Source organism: Carcharhinus amblyrhynchos, chromosome 35, assembly GCF_965287045.1.
Source record: "Carcharhinus amblyrhynchos chromosome 35, sCarAmb.v2.hapA, whole genome shotgun sequence".
Taxonomy (NCBI): Eukaryota; Metazoa; Chordata; class Chondrichthyes; order Carcharhiniformes; family Carcharhinidae; genus Carcharhinus; species Carcharhinus amblyrhynchos.
In genome coordinates this window covers 15434768-15453965 of record NC_137358.1, presented here as the reverse complement: position 1 = coordinate 15453965, position 19198 = coordinate 15434768, and the positions used below count along the sequence as shown (strand labels likewise).

Genomic DNA, 19198 nt, shown 5'->3' with positions numbered 1-19198 from the left:
TTTAGTTTCACTTTTGTTTTTAGCAGAGCACACAGACACGGCTCTACAGCCCTCATGACTTCATGTTTTATATCCTTACTCACCTGTCCAGGAGTTGGACAACATGCTACAAAAAATCAAACCCGGCCCTGCAGCCTCTCTGACAACGAGTTCCTCAAACACTTTGCTCCTGTTTTCATCGATTGATTGAGATGGAATTGAGAGCTGTGAGGCAGAGAGAGAGAATATTTTAAAAACACACATCACCCCAGATGGGACACGAACCAAGAATCCCTGGCTTTGGAGGCCAATGCCTTATCCATTAGGTCACTGGTTGATGAAATTTGAAGGTTTTAGCTACCATGCTGTGATTTGAGCTCTATTGTTTAAACTACAAGCTTTTTTTCAGAGACTTTTACCTTTGCCATTGTCTCATTCTCCCAACTCATCCACATCTTAAAAATGCCAATGATTGGGAGGAGGGTAATGATTTGAGCTCACCCAGCCCCAAGAGGACAGCAGATAAATCCATCAAACCCCAACTCTGCACAGACAACTTGTCAGATAAGGATTGGGAAGACCAAATGGGTCCATGTCAAGTTGTGTATCAAACATTTCTGTATCTGTTGAGAGGGTTAAAATAACAGGGGAGGGGTTGCTGAAGTGAGAGAAATTGGTGACATTTCAGAGGAATGAATTTGCCCAGAATCTTACAGACCATTCAGCCCCTTCTGCCAGTGCTGGGTCTTTGATGTTGGGGGCCATCCAATCAAATTAATGAATGATCCTCTCATTCATTCCCTTCTTTCTTCCAGCTTGCAAATTTCCCCTTCAGTGTTTATTTTTCCCACTCCCTTCAATGTGGAGAGTTCTCATTGATTCACAGAAACACAAAGAAATTTCAGAATCATTGTTCCATATTCTCTAAGGTTAAGCAGGCAATTAGGAAGGCAAATGCAATGTTAGCATTCATGTTGAGAGGACTAGAATACAAGAGCAGGGATGTACTTCTGAGGCTGTATAAGGTTCTGGTCAGACCCCATTTGGAGTATTGTGAGTGGTTTTGGGCCCCTTATCTAAGGAAGGATGTGCTGGCCTTGGAAAGGATCCAGAGGAGGTTCACAAGAATAATTCCTGGAATGAAAAGGTTGTCGTATGCAGAACATTGGAGGACTCTGGGTCTGTACTCGTTGGAGTTTAGAAGGATAAGGGGGGATCTTATCAAAACTTACAGGATAATGCGAAGCTTGGATAGAATGGACATGGAGAGGATGTTTCCACTAGTAGGAAAAACTAGAACCAGAGGGCACAACCTCAGGCTAAAGGGACGCACCTTTAAAACAGAGATGAGGAGGAATTTCTTCAGCCAGAGAGTGATGAATCTGTGGAACTCTTTGCCACAGAAGGCTGTGGAGACCACGGTCATTGAGCGTCTTTAAGACAGTGAAAGATAGGTTCTTGATTAATAAGGGGATCAGGGGTTATGGGGAAAAGGCAGGAGAATGGGGATGAGAAAAATATCAGCCATGATTGAATGGTGGAGCAGACTTGATGGGCTGAGTGACCTAATTCTGCTCCTATGTCTTATCGCCTTATGGTCTTATGATTCTGCTTCCATCAGCTCACTGCCAGGCATTGGGGAATCTCGAAAGAGAGCCGTGATAGATTCAAAATCACATTAGTTTTCATTGATTGGTTGAGATGGAATTGAGAGTTGTGAGGCAGGGAGAGAATGTTTTAAAAATACACATCGCCCCAGATGGGACTTGAACCCACAACCCCTAGCTTCGGAGGCCAGTGCCTTATCCATTAGGCCACTAGGGCTACAAGAGGTACTTTTCTATAATTAACCACTTCTGCCCTTGCTATCATGACAAGACAGATTCTGCAAACATGCTGCTAGCATGGTAGTCACACCAATGGAAAGCTTTTGAATCAGAGAATCCCAACGGTATGGAAGCAGGCTATTCAGTTTATCGAGCCTGCACAGGCAGCAATCTCTCCCAAGCTCTATCCCTATAACCCCATGAATTTGCCCTGCCAATCCCCCTGACATTAAGGTGCAATTTAGCCTCGTCAGTCCACCTCACCTTAAAGGTAAAATTTACTTATTAGTCACAACTAAGGGTCACGTTAATACTGCAATGAAGTTACTGCGAAATTCCCCTTAGTCACCACAGTCCAGCACCTGTTCGGGTCAATCCGCCTAACCAGCATGTCTTTCAGACTGTGGGGAGAAACTGGAGCAAACCCACACAGACTCCACACTGGCAGTGACCAAGCCAGGAATTGAACTCAGATCCCTGACACGGAGTGGCAGCATTGCTAAACACTGCACTACCCTGCCACCCCTATACATCACTGGACACTAAAAGGGAACTTACCATAGCTAATCCACCTAACCCACACATCCTGGGACACTGAGGGGCAATTTAGCATGGCTAATCCACCAAACCATACGTTGTTGGACTGTGGGATGAAACCAGAGCACTCAGAGGAAACCCATGTAGAAATGGGGAGAACATACAAACTCCATAAAGACAATCCCGTAAGGCCAGGATCAAACCTGGGTCCCTGGCGCCGTGTCACTGTTTGTATGGCCGAGAGAATCTATGTCTGAGCAATCGATGATCACTGTCACAGGCGGCTGTTTGCTACGTCTGAAAGAGAGCACAGAGTCATGTCCAGGGTCATCTACCTTCCCTTTGGCTACGTTCTCATGCCCTTTTGCTGTGGGACACACATGTGGCACCGTTCTGTTGGCTGTGGCCTCAGCAATTGCTTTTGCTGCTGAATGACAAACAGGAGAAAGTGGTTGGTGTTATAATGTACCCTGAAGGGATTGCAGCATGACATCATGAGAAAGGAAGTGTGTCACACAGTGCTGTTCAATTTCACTTTTGTTTTTAGCAGAGCACACAGACAAGGCTCTGAAGCCCTCATGGCTTCAAGTTTTATATCCTTACCTGTCCAGGAGTTGGACAACATGCTACAAAAAATCAAACCCAGTCCTGCAGCCTCTCTGACAACATTCTCCCCGAGTTCCTCAAACGCTTTGGCCCGCGTACCCACTGCTGATTGGCTGAAATCCTCACAAGCGTTCCCTGCAAGGGAAGGCTGCCTGAACCCTGGTGTTTGTCCAAAGTCATCGCCCTCCCAGAACCAGGCAAAGACCCAAACATACCTGCGAGCTACCGAGCAATATCTCTGCTCCCTGTGTGTGCTGGAAGGTCTTGGAGTGTCTCATCTTACAGTGGATAGAGCCAGAGGTGGAGAAATTCTTGAAAGCTGAACAAACTGGCTCTCAGCGAGGGGGAAGCACAGACGACCAGGACCTTGCCCTGACCATCTTCATTGACAAAGGCTTTGAAAATCACCTCAAAACAGGCGCTGATTTCCTCAACCATCCCCTTTCAAATTCCCCTCCAGCGTGCAACTTTTCCCTCCACATGTTTATCGAATTGCCTTAAGTGAGTTCTTATTGAATGTGCTTCCATCAACTCACTGCAGTCACAAGGATTTGAAAGAGGGCAGATTGGAGCTGAAGTGAGTTTGAATTGAGGTAAAGCTGACACAGGGTTATGATGATCCACAGACAGAGAGTTTAAAAATACTCATTCACCCCAGATGGGACTCGAACCCACAATCCCTGGCTTAGGAGGCCAGTGCCTTATCCATTAGGCCACTAGGGCTACATAGTGCTGAGTGTCAATCGAAGAGCAATTGAAAGTAGACCATCGATGGCGACTTGACATCTCCAAAATGCTCCATGTTTCTCAAAGTGCGCATTGTGAATGATGTGGGGGAGGGAGGGTCGGTAACAACGGATTTGACAGAGAGGGAGAGAGTGTTCAGGGAGCACAAACCATTGAGCAGATTAGCTGACATGGGGAGCAGGATGGGATGTTGGGGGCTCACCAGTGTGTTGGATGTAGGGTTGAGGGAATTAGATTCCATTCCCATAAGCAAGAGGACATGAGCGGAGATTGGAGAGAAACTCGAAAAAATAGACAAATTCAGTCCTGGGACAGCAGGAACTCTCCATGGAAATCTCTCCCCGTCAGCGAGGGGGAACGATGGAAGCTGAAAAGGCAGCTGAATGGATGTGATCTCAATCTTTCGATCTCAGTGACCAAGGGCTTAATGAAGAGACTCATAAGTGGTGAGGGCTGACGGGGAGAGGATTGAAGGAGATGATTGTTTAGTGGAGAAGAGGTGGTTATCATTGTGTTCCAGGATGAATAGTAGCCAGATTTAGCCAAGGGGAGTACCAGCTGATAGCATCCTCAGGGAGGTATCAGTGTGTGAGCAACACCAGAGGCCTAATGGTAAGGCTCTGGCCTCCTAAGCCAGGGAGTGTGGGTTTGTGGGGTGATGTCCACTTAACGATTAACACCATGGTGTTTCCAGCAGCAGATGTAATGGACGGTAAAGCCAGGAAGAGAAGCTTCATTCAGGAATAAGGTGACATCCTTGGTGAGCAAGCTTCAATCAAAGCCGTCATATCAACGTAATCCCTGTGGCAGTCCTCTGATTAGCACCGACCGACCTGAGCCAGACCCTCTTATCACCACTCGCTGCTTCCTGTCTCTACCCATTTTACAATATTATCTCCAACACCATGATCTCCTACCTCGTGTAGAAGGCTTTAGTGTGGCACCTTATCAAATACCTTTTGAAAATCCAAATATATAACATCGACTGGTTCTCCTCTATCTACCCCGGCTGAGACCTCCTCAAAGAACCCTAGTAAATTTGTCAGACATGATTTCCCCTTCATAAACCCGTGCTGACTCTGCCTGATCAGATTTTGACTTTCCAAATGCATCGCCATTCTCTCCTAAATAATCAATTGGAATATTTTTCCAATCAGTGAAGTTAGATTGTAGTTTCCTGCATTTTTCTCCTTCCCTTTTTGAATAAGGGCGCCACATTGGCAGCTTTCCAATCCTTTGGAAACAGTTCCAGAATCCAAGGATATTTGGAAAATGATGACCAATGTATCCACACTCTCCATAGATAACTCCTTTACGATCCTGGGGTGCAAACCATCAGCTCCTGGGGACTTGTCAGCCTTTAACCCCTTTAGTTTACCAAATATTAATTCCAGTCTTTATCACATCTCTCTAATCACAAAATCCCTACAGTGCAGAAGGAGGCCATTCAGCCCATTGAGCCTGCACCAACAACAATCCCACCCATAACCCCACATATTTACCCTAGCTAATCCCCATGGAAATTTAGCATGGCCAATCATTCTAACCTTCACTCTTTTGACTGTGGAAGAGAACCGCAGCACTCGGAGGAAACCCACGCAGACATGGGGAGAATGTGCAGATTCCCCACAGACAGTAACCCAAGGCTGGAATTGAAAGTGGGTTCCTGGCACTGTGAGACAACAGTGCTAACCACTGTGCCAGCCTGCACCCGTACAAGGGGCTAGCTAACAGCAGGCTGTTGTTGTAGCTGGCTCCAGGGTGTTGCAAGTGATATCTCGGTGAACATCGTTTCCATTCATGATCAGTACTTTGAAACTCACCAAACAGGAGGTGTTTGAAGTCTGCAAATTGATCTTAAATGGGACATTTACAAAGATGAATGTAGTCCCAGTGGCCTAATGGATAAGGCACTGGCCTCCTAAGCCAGGGATTGTGGGTTCGAGTCCCACCTGGGGTGATGTTTATTTTATGATTGCTGTCCCTTTCCTTCAACTCACACACATTCTAAAAATACAAACAATTGGATGGATAAGAAATTGATTTCATTCCCATTCTCCCAAACATGACAGTAGATCATTCAAATCACACTCAGCACAGCAAAACCTTCGGGTAAAGGTACCATTTTTGTGGTTCTATTTTTCAAGAAGAGCGGCGGAGATAAATCAGAGAATTCCTGATCAGTAACTCATAGAAGAATCATAGAATCCAACAGTGCAGAAGGAGGCCATTCAGCCCATCGAGTCTGCACCGACCAGGCCCTATTCCCGAAACCCCCATGCATTTGCCCTAGCTAATCTCCCTGACACTAATAAGCAATTTAGCACGGCCAATCCACCTAACTCGCATATCTTTGGGTTGTGGGAGGAAGCCGGAGAACCCGAGGAAACCCACACAGACATGGGGAGAATGTAGAAACTCCACACAGACAGTGACCCAAGCCGAGTATTCGAACCCAGGTCTCTGGCGCTGTGGCGGCAGTGCTAGCCAACGTGCCACCCATCATTGGATTCAAAACGTTAAGTCTGTTTCTCTCGCCAAAGGTGCTGGCACACCTGTTGAGTTTTGTTTTCCAGCACTTTCTATTTCTATTCCACATGCAGGAGAGTCAGTAACCAAAGGGATAGATCAAAGAATTGGCGGAGGGTGAGAGGAGGGGTATTTTTTTTCTTGGTCTTGAGTTCTGATAGTCTGCTTGAAAGATTTAATGAAACCTTCTCAACAATAACTTTCAAAAGGGAATAACCTAAAAAATGAAAAGCTGTAGGGCTGGAAAGACCAGGAGTCGGGGACTAATCGATAACTGTTTTGGTCAGCTAGCATGGGCAAGATGTGCCAAATGGTCTCTTTGTATAATTCTAGAACAAGAATAAAGACATTTCAGCAACGCTGAAGCAATGCGTTCAATGACATGCCTCCCAAGACTGCAGCAAGGAGAGATTGTTAGTCAACTCTGAGTCCAGAAGTGGTCCTGATGTCCCTACTGCCATGGTACATTAATTAGATGATGGACAATAAAAGAGAACTGTATGTATCGGATATCTGATATAAACAGTAATTACAATAAAAACATAGCTGGTTCCTCCAAAGAATAATAAAGACAGGTTAATGTTTGTAATCCAGTATTCGTGAGGGATCTACTTCCAAATTAATGTTCTTTCCCTCTATTTTCAGATACTGGCAAAGCTATTTATTTCCAGCATTTTGGTTTATAGAACGTTATCTTAATTTCAGTGATGAATTTCTAATTGTTGGAGAGTTTGTATTTATTTTAATTTGATTTGATTTGATTTCTTATTGTCAAATGTGTTGGGATACAGTGAAAAGTATTATTTCTTGCACGCTGTACAGACAAAACATACCGTTCATTGAGAAGGAAACCGGAGAGTGCAGAATGTAGCATTACAGTCATAGCTAGGGTCGAGAGAAAGATCAACTTAATGCAAGGTAAATCCATTCAAAAGTCTGACAGCATCAGAGAAGAAACTGTTCTTGAGTTCTTGACCTCAGGCTTATCTATCTTTTTCCCGAAGGAAGAAGATGGAGGAGAGAATGTCCAAGGTGCGTGAGGTCCATAATTATGCTGACTGCTTTGCCAAGGCAGCGGGAAGTGTAGACAGAGTCAATGGATGGGTTTGCATGATGGATTAGGCTACATTCAAGACCTTTTGTAGTTCCTAGCAGTCTTGGGCAGAGCAGGAACCATACCAAGCTGTGGGATGGGGCGGGTGGATTGGGTGGGGCGGATTTGTACAAAGCAAATCACACACCCCCCACTCCTAAAATAATAGTGAAAAGAAGTAAGATAAATAAAAGCAAGGATAAAAACTCAGAAAGGCGATGAGATGGTACAGATTCACAGGACATTCATTGTAGCGCCTCAAGTTGGTAAGACTTGTAAGTTACCTCCCTCTTGAGAGATAATGAAGTGGCTATATAGAATCTCAGTGCGATCTCAGAGTAGAGTGTGCTGTATTAGAGCCTGCACAATAGGCAGGATATTGAAGCTTTAGGGAGCACAGAATTCAGGTTTACTAGGATGCGGAGAAAAACTAATACAAAAACATAAGCATCCATCAGTGGTATAATAGAAATGTTTAAAAAGATAAAGTGAGGGACAATGAAGCAGGAGGTGGCACAGGGGAGATAGAACCACACCACTTCTCACATCAATAAATGAATTTGCCTGGAATCTTACAGGCCATTCAGCCCATTGTGCCTGTGCTGGCTCTTTTACAGGTCCATGTAACTAATTAATCCCATTCCCTTCCACCTTCACCTTGCAAATATTTCTTTCCATACAACCAGACCATCATTAGAAATAGGAACAGGAGGAGGTCATTCAGCCCTTCGAGCCTGCTGTGCCATTTAATAAGATCATGGCTGATCTAACACTCACTCAGTCCACTTTCCAGCTTTCTTGCCGTAAAATAACAGAAGAGGTTGCTGAAGGGAGAGAAACAGGGAACATTTCAGATACATGAACTGCCCTTGAATTTTACTTTGCATGGGTTGCCTCCGGGTGCTCTGACAAAGGGTTATCCAGACTTAAAACATTGACTCTATTCTCTCCCCACAGGTGCTGTCAGGCCTGCTGAAATTTTCCAGCATTTCCTGTTTTTGTTTCAGCTTCCAGCATCTTCAGTGTTTATCCGATTGGCTGAATGTTGGAATTGAATGTGCCTCCAGCATCTCACTGCAGCCGTGGGGATTTTTAAAGGGAGCAGATTGGAGCTGAAGTGGATTTGAATTCAGATCTTGAGATTGAATGGAGGGGTTATGACGAGGCAGAGTGAGAAGATTTAAAAATCAGCAACACCCCAGATGGGACTCAAACCCACAATCCCTGGCTTAGGAGGCCAATGCCTTATCCATTAGGCCACTGGGGCTATGACTGGAAAATGACATTTGGAGGCCTTAGCTTCATTGTTTGGACTGCAAGCTTTTTCAAAAACTTTTCAACATTATTATCTCTCCCTTCCATCTTAAAAATGCAAATTATTGGGTGAGTTATGAATTAATTTCACCCCCTCTCTCCCAGCATTCTCCCCCAACAGAACAGCAGATAAATCAATCCAACCCTAACTCTGCACAGACAACCTTTCAAGTAAAGTTTACCAGATTGGGAAGGGCAAATGGATTGTTGCTAAACTTTGTATCAGTGTAAAACATTTATGTATCTGGGAAGGGGGTTAAAAGTAACAGGGGAGGGGCAGCTGAGGAGAGAGAAACAGCTCACATTTCAGAGGAATGAATTTTACATGCCATTCGGCCCCTTGTGCCTATGCTGGCTCTTTGGCAGGTCCATGCAATTAATTAATCCCATTCTCTTCCTCCTCCACCTTGCAAATATTTCCTTCCATATGACCAGAAGATCATAAGAAATAGGAACAGGAGGAGGCCATTCAGCCCTCCGAGCCTGCTGTGCCATTTAGTAAGATCACAGCTGATCTAACACTCACTAAATCCACTTTCATGCCTTCTTTCCGTAACCCTAAATCTCCTAACTGATTAAAAACCTATCGATCTCAGCCTTGGAAATGTTCAAGGACTCAGCTTCCTGGGGTAAATAATGCCAAAGATTCACCACTCTTTGAGAGAAGAAATTCTCCCTCAAACCTGTCTTCAATGAGAACCCCTTTATTCTGTGACTATGCCCTCTGGGCCTACACTGTCCCATGTGTGGAAACATCCTCCCAATATTTACCCGGTCTGATCCCCTAAGAATCTTATATCAGTCATCTCACCTCTCATTCTTCTGATCTCCAAGGACTACTGACCCAATTTGTTTAATCTTTCCTCATATGGCAGACCCTCCATACCCGGAATCATCCAAGTAAACCTCTGTACTGCCTCCAATCATATGACTCTCACCAACTTTTACAGATGCACCATAGAAAGCATTCTTTCTGGTTGTATCACAGATTGGTATGGGCTCCTGCTCTGCCACAGACCACAAGTAACTACAAAAGGTTGTGAATGTATCCCAATCCATCACGCAAATCAGCCTCCCATCCATACACTCCCCGCTGCCTTGGCAAAGCAGCCAACATAATTAAGGACTCCACACACCCCAGACATCCTCTCTTCCACTTTCTTCTGTCAGGAAAAAGATACAAAAGTCTGAGGTCACGTACCAATCGACACAAGAACAGCTTCTTCCCTGCTGCCATCAGACTTTTGAATGGACCTACCTTGCATTAAGTTGATCTTTCTGTACACCCTAGCTGTGACTGTAACACTACATTCTGCACTCTCTCCTTTCCTTCTCTATGAACAGTATGCTTTGTCTGACATGCTAAATTTCCTTAGTCTTCTGAGAAAGTAGTGGCATTGGTGGGCTTTCTTAACTATAGTGTCAGCATGGAGGGACCAGGATCAGTTGTTGGTGATCTGAATACCTAAAAATATTAAGGTCTTGACCCTTTCTACTTTATTCCCATTGATGAAAACAGCAACATGTTCTTCTCTACACTTCCTGAAGTTAATGACTATCTCCTTTGTTTTGTTTGAGGGAGAGATTATTTTCACCACACTAGTTCACCAGGTTCTCTAACGCATTCCTGTACTCTGTCTCGTCATTGGTTGAGATCTGTCCCACTACGGTGGTGTTGTTAGTAAACTTGAAAATCGAATTGGAGAGTAATTTGGCCACACAGTCATGGTTGTATAAGGAGTATGGTAGAGGGCTGAGCCTTGTGGGGCACGATGATCATGGAGGAGGTATTGTTGCCTATCCTTACTGATTGGGGTTTGTGAATGAGGAAGTTCAGGATTGCAGAGGGAGGAGCCGAGGCCCAGGCCATGGAGTTTGATCAACAATGAGATCAAGGATCGTGGGGGACAGACAAAAAAGGGGAGTTGAAGATACCATCAGATCAGCCATCTTTCTTTTGAATGGCAAAGCAGGTGGGAGGGGTTGAATGATCTAATCCTGCTCCTATTTCTTATGTTTCAATGCCCTTATCTTCATCATGTTTGGTTATGATACTATTGTGATTATGTAATGCAAAGGCCTGAACTAATAACTTGAAGGTGTGCATTCACATTGTTTTGTTATGTGCCTGCATGCATTGTAATGTAAAGGTGCTCCCAAAAGGTGCTCGCATTATCCCAAAGCATGGGATAATGTGGAACTGAGGAATAGCACTGCCCGCGGTATGATGCACAGAGTCACACGGTAATGGATTCTCAGACAGCAGTCTAATCCAGAGAGAGTTCTGTAAGTAGCACACCTTTTGATTTGATTTATTATTGTCACATGTATCAGCATACAATGAAAAGTATTGTTCCTTGCACGCTACACTGACGAAGCATACCGTTTATCGAGAAGGAAATGAGAGAGTGCAGAATGTAGTGTTACAGAAATAGCGAGGGTGTCGAGAAAGATCAACTTGATGAGAGGTAGGTCCATTCAAAAGTCTGACGGCAGCAGAGAAAAAGCTGTTCTTGAGTCTACCTACACAGAAGCAGCATCACGTATGACTATGCCTTGGATCTGTGAGTAGGCAAAGGCCAGGAACAAATGGTTCATGTTTAAATATAAAAGTCTCAAGATCTCCTCATTGAGATATCCAAATAATTCAACATTTGGTGGTAGCACTGAAATCTCCAAAAATATATCGCATCAGAAATAGGAAGTCTAAACCTTCAAGAAACAGATTGAAGAACTGAAAAAACAGTTGCATGGCAGAGGAGGAATAGTTTAAGTTCATTTATTTGTGTCACAAATCGGCTTACATTATCACTGCAATGAAGTTACTGTGAAAATCCCCTATTCACCACACTCCAGTGCCTGTTCGGGTACACTAAGGGAGAATTTAGCATGGCCAATGCACCTATCCAGCACATCTTTCGGGCTGTGGGAGGAAGCTGGAGCACCCGGAGGAAACCCACGCAGACACCGGGAGAATGTGCATAATCCATACAGACAGTGACCCAAGCCGGAATTTGAACCCATGAGGCAGCTGTGCTAAACTCTATCTTTGAAAGGAAAAACCAAAAAAATTTCCAAGCTGCCAGCAGATAATGAACCTCTGAGTAGCACACATACAGAACTGGGACAAGTTAAGACTTGGCCAGGGACAGGCCCGGCCAACAGCAAAACCAAAACGAAGGGCAAGGACAAAGTTTTGTCACAGAAAGAGCGGGAACAGACAGAAATTAGATTGGAAAGTTGACAGTGAAGCATAAGACACTAGTTGGAGAAAAAGCAGCGGATGTCTCAGACACACTGAAAGCGATTGAGCCGAATGAAAATATTCACAAGTGTGAAATGTGATTTGATAAATACAACTGCAAACAAAGGTGTGGCTGAAACAAAAGCACCACGAAAGCAATTATACATTTACAAATCACTCCACAAATTAATAGCAGTTAAAACATTTATTGACTCTGACAGGAATGAAACAAATAAAACACACACTGACAATACACTGCGTTCACTGGAGAATACAAAAGTGTCTTAGTATTGTGATCAAAGATTCTCGTTGCTGATTAAGCGTCAATCAAATCTCCTAACAGTCACTATTTCATACCTTTTTCCACAAATCGGAGATGAGAATTGACATTCCGCAGGATGACCGCATTCCAGTCACTGTTTCCTGATCAATATCAAGTTTCCAGTCTTTGTCACCGCTTCACCTCAGCTGAACTGTTAATCAGATTAGTCAACTGTAGACTGAGAGGTTAATGAACAAAAGCTGTTTTAGATGTTGTGATCTATCCATATTCCTAATTTAAACACTGCTACAGAAGCCAAATCCTGCAGACACTGGAAACCATAGAATCACTACAGTGCAGAAAGAGGCCATTCAGCCCATCGAGCTTGCACTGACAAGAATTCCACCCAGGCCCTATTCCTGTAGCTCTGCGCATTTATCTTGCTAGTCCCCCTGACAAGGGACAATTTTCATGGCCAATCAACCTAACCTGCATTTCCTTTGAACTGTTGGAGGAAACTGGAGCACCAAGAGGAAACCCATGCAGACCCCCGGGAGGGGGGGGAACATGCACTTGTTTGGGTCAATGCACCTAACTAGCACGTCTTTCAGAATGTGGGAGGAAACCAGAGCACCCGGAAGAAACTCACACAGACACAGGGAGAGCATGCAGACTCCACACAGATAGTGACCCAAGCCAAGAATCACACCTGGGTCCCTGGCGCTGTAAAGCAGCAGTGCTAACCATTGTGCTACCGTTCCTCAAACATCTGCTCGCAGGTCTCTTCCAAAACAGCTGTGTGACAGGTCATCAGTCCATAATTAGTCCATAGTAAGGCCACACATATATACTGTGTACAGTATAGTGTATACTGTGTACAGCTCTGGTCACCCTATCATAGAAAGCATTTTATTAAACAAGAAAGAGCACAGAAAAGATTTACTAGGATGCTACCGGGACTTGATGGCTTGAGTTATAAGGACAGGTTGGATAGACTGGGACTTTTTTCTCTGGAGCGTAAGAGGCTGAGGGGTGATCTTACAGAGGTCTATAAAATAATGAGGGGCACAGATCACCTAGATAGCCAATATCTTTTCCCAAAGGGAGGGGAGTCTAAGACTAGAGGGCATAGGTTTAAGGTGAGAGGGGAGAGATACAAAAGGGTTCAGACGGGCAATTTGTTCACACAGAGCATGGTGAGTGTCTGGAACAAACTGCCAGAGGTTGTACTAGAGGTGGATATAATTTTGTCTTTTAAGAAGCGTTTCGACAGTTACACGGGAAAGATGGTTATAGAGGGATATAGGCCAACACGAGCAATTGGGCTTAGAGCTTAGAGGTTAAAAAAAGGGGCGGCATGAACAAGTTGGGCTGAAGGGTCTGTTTCCATGCTGTAAACCTCTAATAGGCTGAATTGAGGAAAATTGTGGCCAAACTTCCCCCCCCACTCTTGCCCAGAGGATGATATCTTCCCAATCAGGGACCTTCATTAGGGTGCCTTGCTCAGATTGGGGCCACACCAAGTTGGGGGATTGCTCAGAGGAAGAACATATGATTTATAATGCCAGGAAGGTTGGCCAGCCAGGTCTTGGAGCGAATCGGCTGAACTAATCTGAACTCTGCACAAACCAAGCATCTTGTGGAAAAGCCACAGGTAAGAGAATAAGAACATAAGAAATAGGAGCAGGAGTCGGCCATCTAACCCCTCGAGCCTGCCCCGCTATTCAATAAGATCATGGATGACCTGAAGTGGATCAGTTCCACTTTCCTGCCTGCTCCCCATAACCCTTAATTCTCTTGTCTATCAGAAATCTACCTACCCGTGACTTAAACATATTCAACGAGGTAGCCTCCACCACTTCAATGGGCAGAGAATTCCAGAGATTCACCACCCTCTGAGAGAAGAATTGAAATGCCAGGGTTGGAAAAGCTGCAGGAGGAGACTTTCTTCTGAGTTTGTGGTTCGGTCACATTCTCAAGACGGGGGAGGGGGAGGTGGAGGTTTGCTCTTCATTGAACCTACGCTATATGTAAACCCAAAGTGGTTCAGGAACCAATATCGAGAAAGTTCTGCACTGCCTCAGATGTGCTATACATGCCCTGGGAAAGGCTTATGTGGTAGTGTCGAGAGACATGGACGTTGCTTCTAATTCATGTTATACCTAGGCCGCAGTTACCTGCGGGCCAGGTACCTGCCCAAAGGAAAGCTATTCGTGAACTGGAGCTGGTTGCTGGGGCAGGACAAGAAAGAGAAAGTAACATGCATTGAATGTAACAACTTTCACATTCTCAGGATCTCTCAGCAATCAGTGAAATAGTTTTGAAGTCTTTTATAGATAAACACAAAGCAAGACTCCATCAACAGCAATTCATGAACTCAAATGTTTGGCGGGACTGTTTCAGATGAGAAAGTTAAAGTTTATTTATTAGCCACATGTAGGCTTACATTAACACTGCAATGAAGTTACTATGAAAATTCCGGCAGTTGTTTGGGTACAGTAAGAGAATTTAATGTGGCCAATTCTCCTAACATGCGCATCTTTGGACTGTGGGAGGAAACAGGAGCACCCAAAGGAAACCCACACACACATGGGGACAACATGCAAACTCCACACAGACAGTGACCCAAGTTGGGAATCGAACCCGGGTCCCTGACGCTGTGAGGCAGCAGTGCCACTGTGCCGCCCAAGCCATCTTCAAAAGGTGATGCGAGATCTTTCGGTCCAATCTGCAAACAGAAGCCTTGATTTAACTTCTGATTTGAAAGACAGCACTTGCAACAGTGCAGAATTCCCTCGGTACTCCATTGAAGTGTCAGCCTAGATTGCGGGCCCACGCACCTCTGATTCAAGAGTGTCGCGATTGTTAGCAGCTAAGCTCAGCTTGAAGTATTGAGAAAAATGAACACTGTGTCTATCTGGTGCCATATTTGAATTGGAGCTGGGAGGTTTACTCTACACCCTGGCCCTGACCTCGGAGTGTCAGATACTCAGCAGAGGGTTTTCACCCCCTGCGACTGAAAAACATATCAGTTCAAACTTGAATATTATTTTTATAGTTCCTGTTTGTAAAAGTGTAGAGTGACCACCTGCAAGAACAGCTTATCCAGGCAGGTTTGAACTAGAGTTCCAGACATCTTCTGATAGCAGTTAAGGGCTAAAGGTACGTGCTGAGAATCTCTGCCGAGTTCAGCTGCAGGTATTCAAGTTCCCAGTCACTGTCGCTCCCCTCTTTAGTTCCTGGCTGGCCTTTGGATGCTCTCCTCTTCCCCAGCGACTCGATTATCATTTGAGCAAAGTCGGCCTGAAGCCTCTGCAAATTCTCCCTGTGGAACGAAAAACAAACTGGTAAATCCCAAAAGTTCAGGTGCATGGATTGGTTTGTTGCAGAGTGTTTAAAGTAACAGGGTCGAATGAGCTGACAAGAGCCACTCCTCAGCAAGTCGGAACCACAGATGTTACAAGTTAAACATGCAATTTACTGACTTCAATCGACCAAGCTTTGCAATCACCACAAACTTTAAAAATAGGATTCATGGATTTGCCTTTACTCAGATTAAATACATTGAACGTATTCAAGAGGTGGCAAGATATAGCACTTGGGGCAAATGGGATCAAAGGTCATGGGGAGAAAGCAAGATTAGGCTATTGAGTTGGATGATCAGCCATGATTGTAATGAATGGCAGAGCAGGCTCAAAGGGCCAATTGGCCTCCTCCTGCTCCTTTCTTCTATGTTTTTATAATTCTATGATTCACATTGGTTCCTGACTTATCAGCTCAAGATCCCCATTTTCTGACACCCAGATACTGCCCCTCTCACCCACGCAACCAGAGTTTGAGTCTGCTGTTCGGGTCCTGGACAGAATCATAAATTAAATTCAGACGCCAGACTAGGTCACAATAATTTTTCTATTTTGGTATAAATGTGAGGAAAGGATGCTTTGCTCCATGAGTAATTCCACTGACAAATTAGGATCTTTTATCAAAACAAACTATATTCATAACACAATTTAAGTGTAACTCTAACAAAATGAAGCAGCTGGTTGAACAATCTTTAAACATGATAAGAAACCACTCTAACTTCAGTTCAAAGTAAGCAACATTCTTCTTACAGAGTTAAAACCCAATTTGAATATAGTTAGCAATCACAAATATACTTGCTACAATGAGTACAGACAACCTTGGAGAGCTTTCAGAAACCTGCACAATTCTCCTAACTTCAACCAGAACAGCCGTACTGCAACTCCTTTCTGCAAAAGCCTGTTTATTTTCCTGCTGCAGATCCAGGACTGCGCATAAACCACAACATCACATGACCCTGTCAATCATTTTAATCTGATCTAATCAGCACTTGCTGAACAATTTTGAATGTGCCAATTGCTACGCTAACAACCAATTTAATATAATCAGTTAAACTCATAAGGGTGCTCATTTACACTTGCTAGAAGCGACATACGTTCAAACACAGGGACCCCGGCTCTGCAAATTAAAGGAATATGTTCAAGCCTTGCACCTTTTTTGAATTACCCAGGAGCTTAGGGAGCCTATTATTCCCCATTACTTTCTCCACAGGCCAACTTGCTAATCCACACCTTTTCTCTTGTAATGTAAATTGTTGTGACGGTTTGAAATTTGGCATTCTTGCATTTGTCTTGATGAGTGCAACACTCAAGACTCCGGAGCTTAACAGAACCCATCACCGCCATCCTGGAACTAGTGCAATAGAAATAAATGCAGCAACCTTCCCAATTACAATTTAATTCCCGAACCTAAACTGCCATTAGTAAAAGATTGCAAATTGTCCTCATGTTCAGGGAAGTAGAGGAGGAGTCAATGCTTAGATCTCCTCCATTAAACATTGCTCCTCAGTGCCAGTAATAGCATGTGGTCTGCCTCTCTCACTTACGCTGAAGGTGGGGCTGGCAGCTGAAAATTTCGGTCTGTTTCTCCCGTGAGCCAGTAGGTGACTTCTGTTCCTTTTCCCTGAAAGAGACAAGAGATTGGTTACTACCTGTACAGGTCATAGTTCCTGGAAGACAGCGATATGTACTCAAGCGGAATTGCCCTTTCAGCCGTGATCCAGTTGGTTGCACTCTCACCCCTGAGTCAGGAGACTATGGGTTCAAATCCCCTCTAGGACAGGCACAAAAATATAGGCTGCCACTTGAGAGAGATTGTTGGAGGCACTAACTTTCGGAGGCCTTAAACCAATTAAGTCTGCCTCTGAGGTGAACATAAAATATTCCACGGCACATTTTTGATGAGAAACAGAGGCATTCTCCTTGATGTCTTGTCCAATATTATCCCTTAATCTATTTCTCTGATGAAAGATCATCAGTTGAATCATTAATTCTGCTTCACTGTCTGCACATGCTGCTGGACCTGTTGAGTATTTGCAGCATTATCTGTGCCTTCGTTTCAGATTTGCAGGATTCCCCAGTATGTAACATTCCAGAAACAGTGAGACGATAATCAGCAAATAACAATTATTTGCTCATTATCATCTCACTGTTTCTGGAACCTTCCATGTGCGTGAAATCGCTGCCATGTGTCCCATAATGCAACAGCTACCATGTCATTTCATTGGCTGTAAAACATTTTGCAATGTCCCGAGGTTGGGAAAGGCACTACTAATATAAAGAGGGGAGACAGTGGCATACTGGCAATGTCAGCTGACCAATAATCTAGAGGCCTACACTAATACTCTAGGGCATGGGTTCAAATCCCACCACAGCAGCTGGTGAAATTTAAATTCAATTAATAAAGAAATCTAGAATCTGAAAATTTAGTCTCAATAAATCTGAAACTATCGTCGGTTGTCATAAAGGGGTGGCAAAGTGGTTACCACTCCTGCCTCTTAGTGTCAGGGACCCAGGTTCAATTCCTGGCTTGGGTGATTGTGCGGAATTTGCATGTTCGCCTCATGTCTGCAAAGGTTTCCTCCGGATGCTCTAGTTTCCTCTCACAGTCTGAATGATGTGCTGGTTAGGTGCATTGGCCATGCTAAATTTTCCCTCACTGTACCTGAACAGGTGCCACAGTGTGGCAACTAGGGGATTTTCACGGTAACTTAATTGCAATGTTAATGTAAGCTGACAGTGACACCAATAAATAAGTAAATAAATAACCCAACCAGTTCATTAATGCCCCTTAAGGGAAGGACCCACACATGGCTTCAAGTACACAGCAGTGCGTGGTTGACCCTTAACTGCTCACTGAAATGGCTGAACAATTAAGCCTGTCATTTCAAGGGCAGTAGAAACAGGTAGCAAATGCTGGCCTTGCCAGCGGTGCTCCCAGCCTATGAAAGAATAAGAAAAATCCAAGCTTTTCTTTCTATGTGATTTCGAGGAACATCTCAGTAGAAGCTCAGGAGCTGAACGGCTTGCTATTCTTTCAGGAAGCTTAGGCTGGAATTTTCCAGCTGTTCTTGCCGGCGGGATCTTCCAGTCCTATCGATGGCCAACCCTCACTGTGGGTTTCCTGGTGGCAGAAGGTGCATACAACAGGAAACCCCATTAACAATGGCGGGACCAGTAGATCCCACAATGGCCAATGGCGGCCCCCTTTACTGCTGTGTTTAAATTTTGTTTATTAGTGTCACAAGTGGGCTTACATTTACACTGCAATAAAGTTACTGTGAAAATCCCCTAGTCACCACATTCTGGCGCCTGTCTGGGTACACTGAGGGAGAAATTAGCAGGGCTAATACAGCTAACCGGCACATCTTTCAGACTGTGGGAGGAAACAGGAACACCCGGAGGAAATTCATGCAGACATGGGGAGAATGTGTAGACTCCACACAGACAGTAACCCAAGCCGGGAATCGAACCTGAGTCCCTGGTGCTGTTGAGCAGCAGTGCTAACCACTGTGCCACCCCAAAACATGCCATGCCGCAGGGGCAAATCCCGCCTTTAGTGTGAGAGGTTGGATTCTCTGAACAACAATAACCCCTACAGGGACAGGTGGAGGCCATTCTGCCCCCTCAAACCTTTTCCTCCATGAGCTCAGATCCCTGGCGAATCTCTATCTTAACTGCCCAAGCTCTGTGTCCCGTGTT

General features: G+C 44.5%; 1 protein-coding gene and 4 non-coding genes across 6 annotated transcripts in view; 1 reads left to right on the top strand and 4 right to left on the bottom strand.

Annotated features, from left to right (window-relative positions):
- Nucleotides 1-1730: 1730 nt before the first annotated feature.
- Nucleotides 1731-1803, bottom strand: trnar-ccg (transfer RNA arginine (anticodon CCG)). Its single transcript has one exon. It is a non-coding gene; the product is annotated as a tRNA-Arg (tRNA).
- A 1795-nt stretch (nt 1804-3598) lies between these two features.
- Nucleotides 3599-3671, bottom strand: trnar-ccu (transfer RNA arginine (anticodon CCU)). Its single transcript has one exon. It is a non-coding gene; the product is annotated as a tRNA-Arg (tRNA).
- A 1911-nt stretch (nt 3672-5582) lies between these two features.
- Nucleotides 5583-5655, top strand: trnar-ccu (transfer RNA arginine (anticodon CCU)). The gene has a single exon. It is a non-coding gene; the product is annotated as a tRNA-Arg (tRNA).
- Nucleotides 5656-8511: 2856 nt separating this feature from the next.
- On the bottom strand, nt 8512-8584 carry trnar-ccu (transfer RNA arginine (anticodon CCU)). The gene has a single exon. It is a non-coding gene; the product is annotated as a tRNA-Arg (tRNA).
- Nucleotides 8585-12089: 3505 nt separating this feature from the next.
- Nucleotides 12090-19198, bottom strand: part of LOC145361565 (guanylyl cyclase C-like) — a 126698-nt gene continuing 119589 nt past the window's right edge. For both annotated transcript variants that reach the window (XM_080217398.1, XM_080217397.1), the window contains exons 26-27: nt 17044-17120; nt 12090-15462 (exon numbers count right to left, since the gene is read on the bottom strand). In XM_080217398.1, coding sequence (XP_080073524.1) covers nt 15294-15462; nt 17044-17120 — 246 coding nt within the window. In that variant the 3' untranslated portion in view covers nt 12090-15293. The remainder of the gene's footprint in view (nt 15463-17043; nt 17121-19198) is intronic.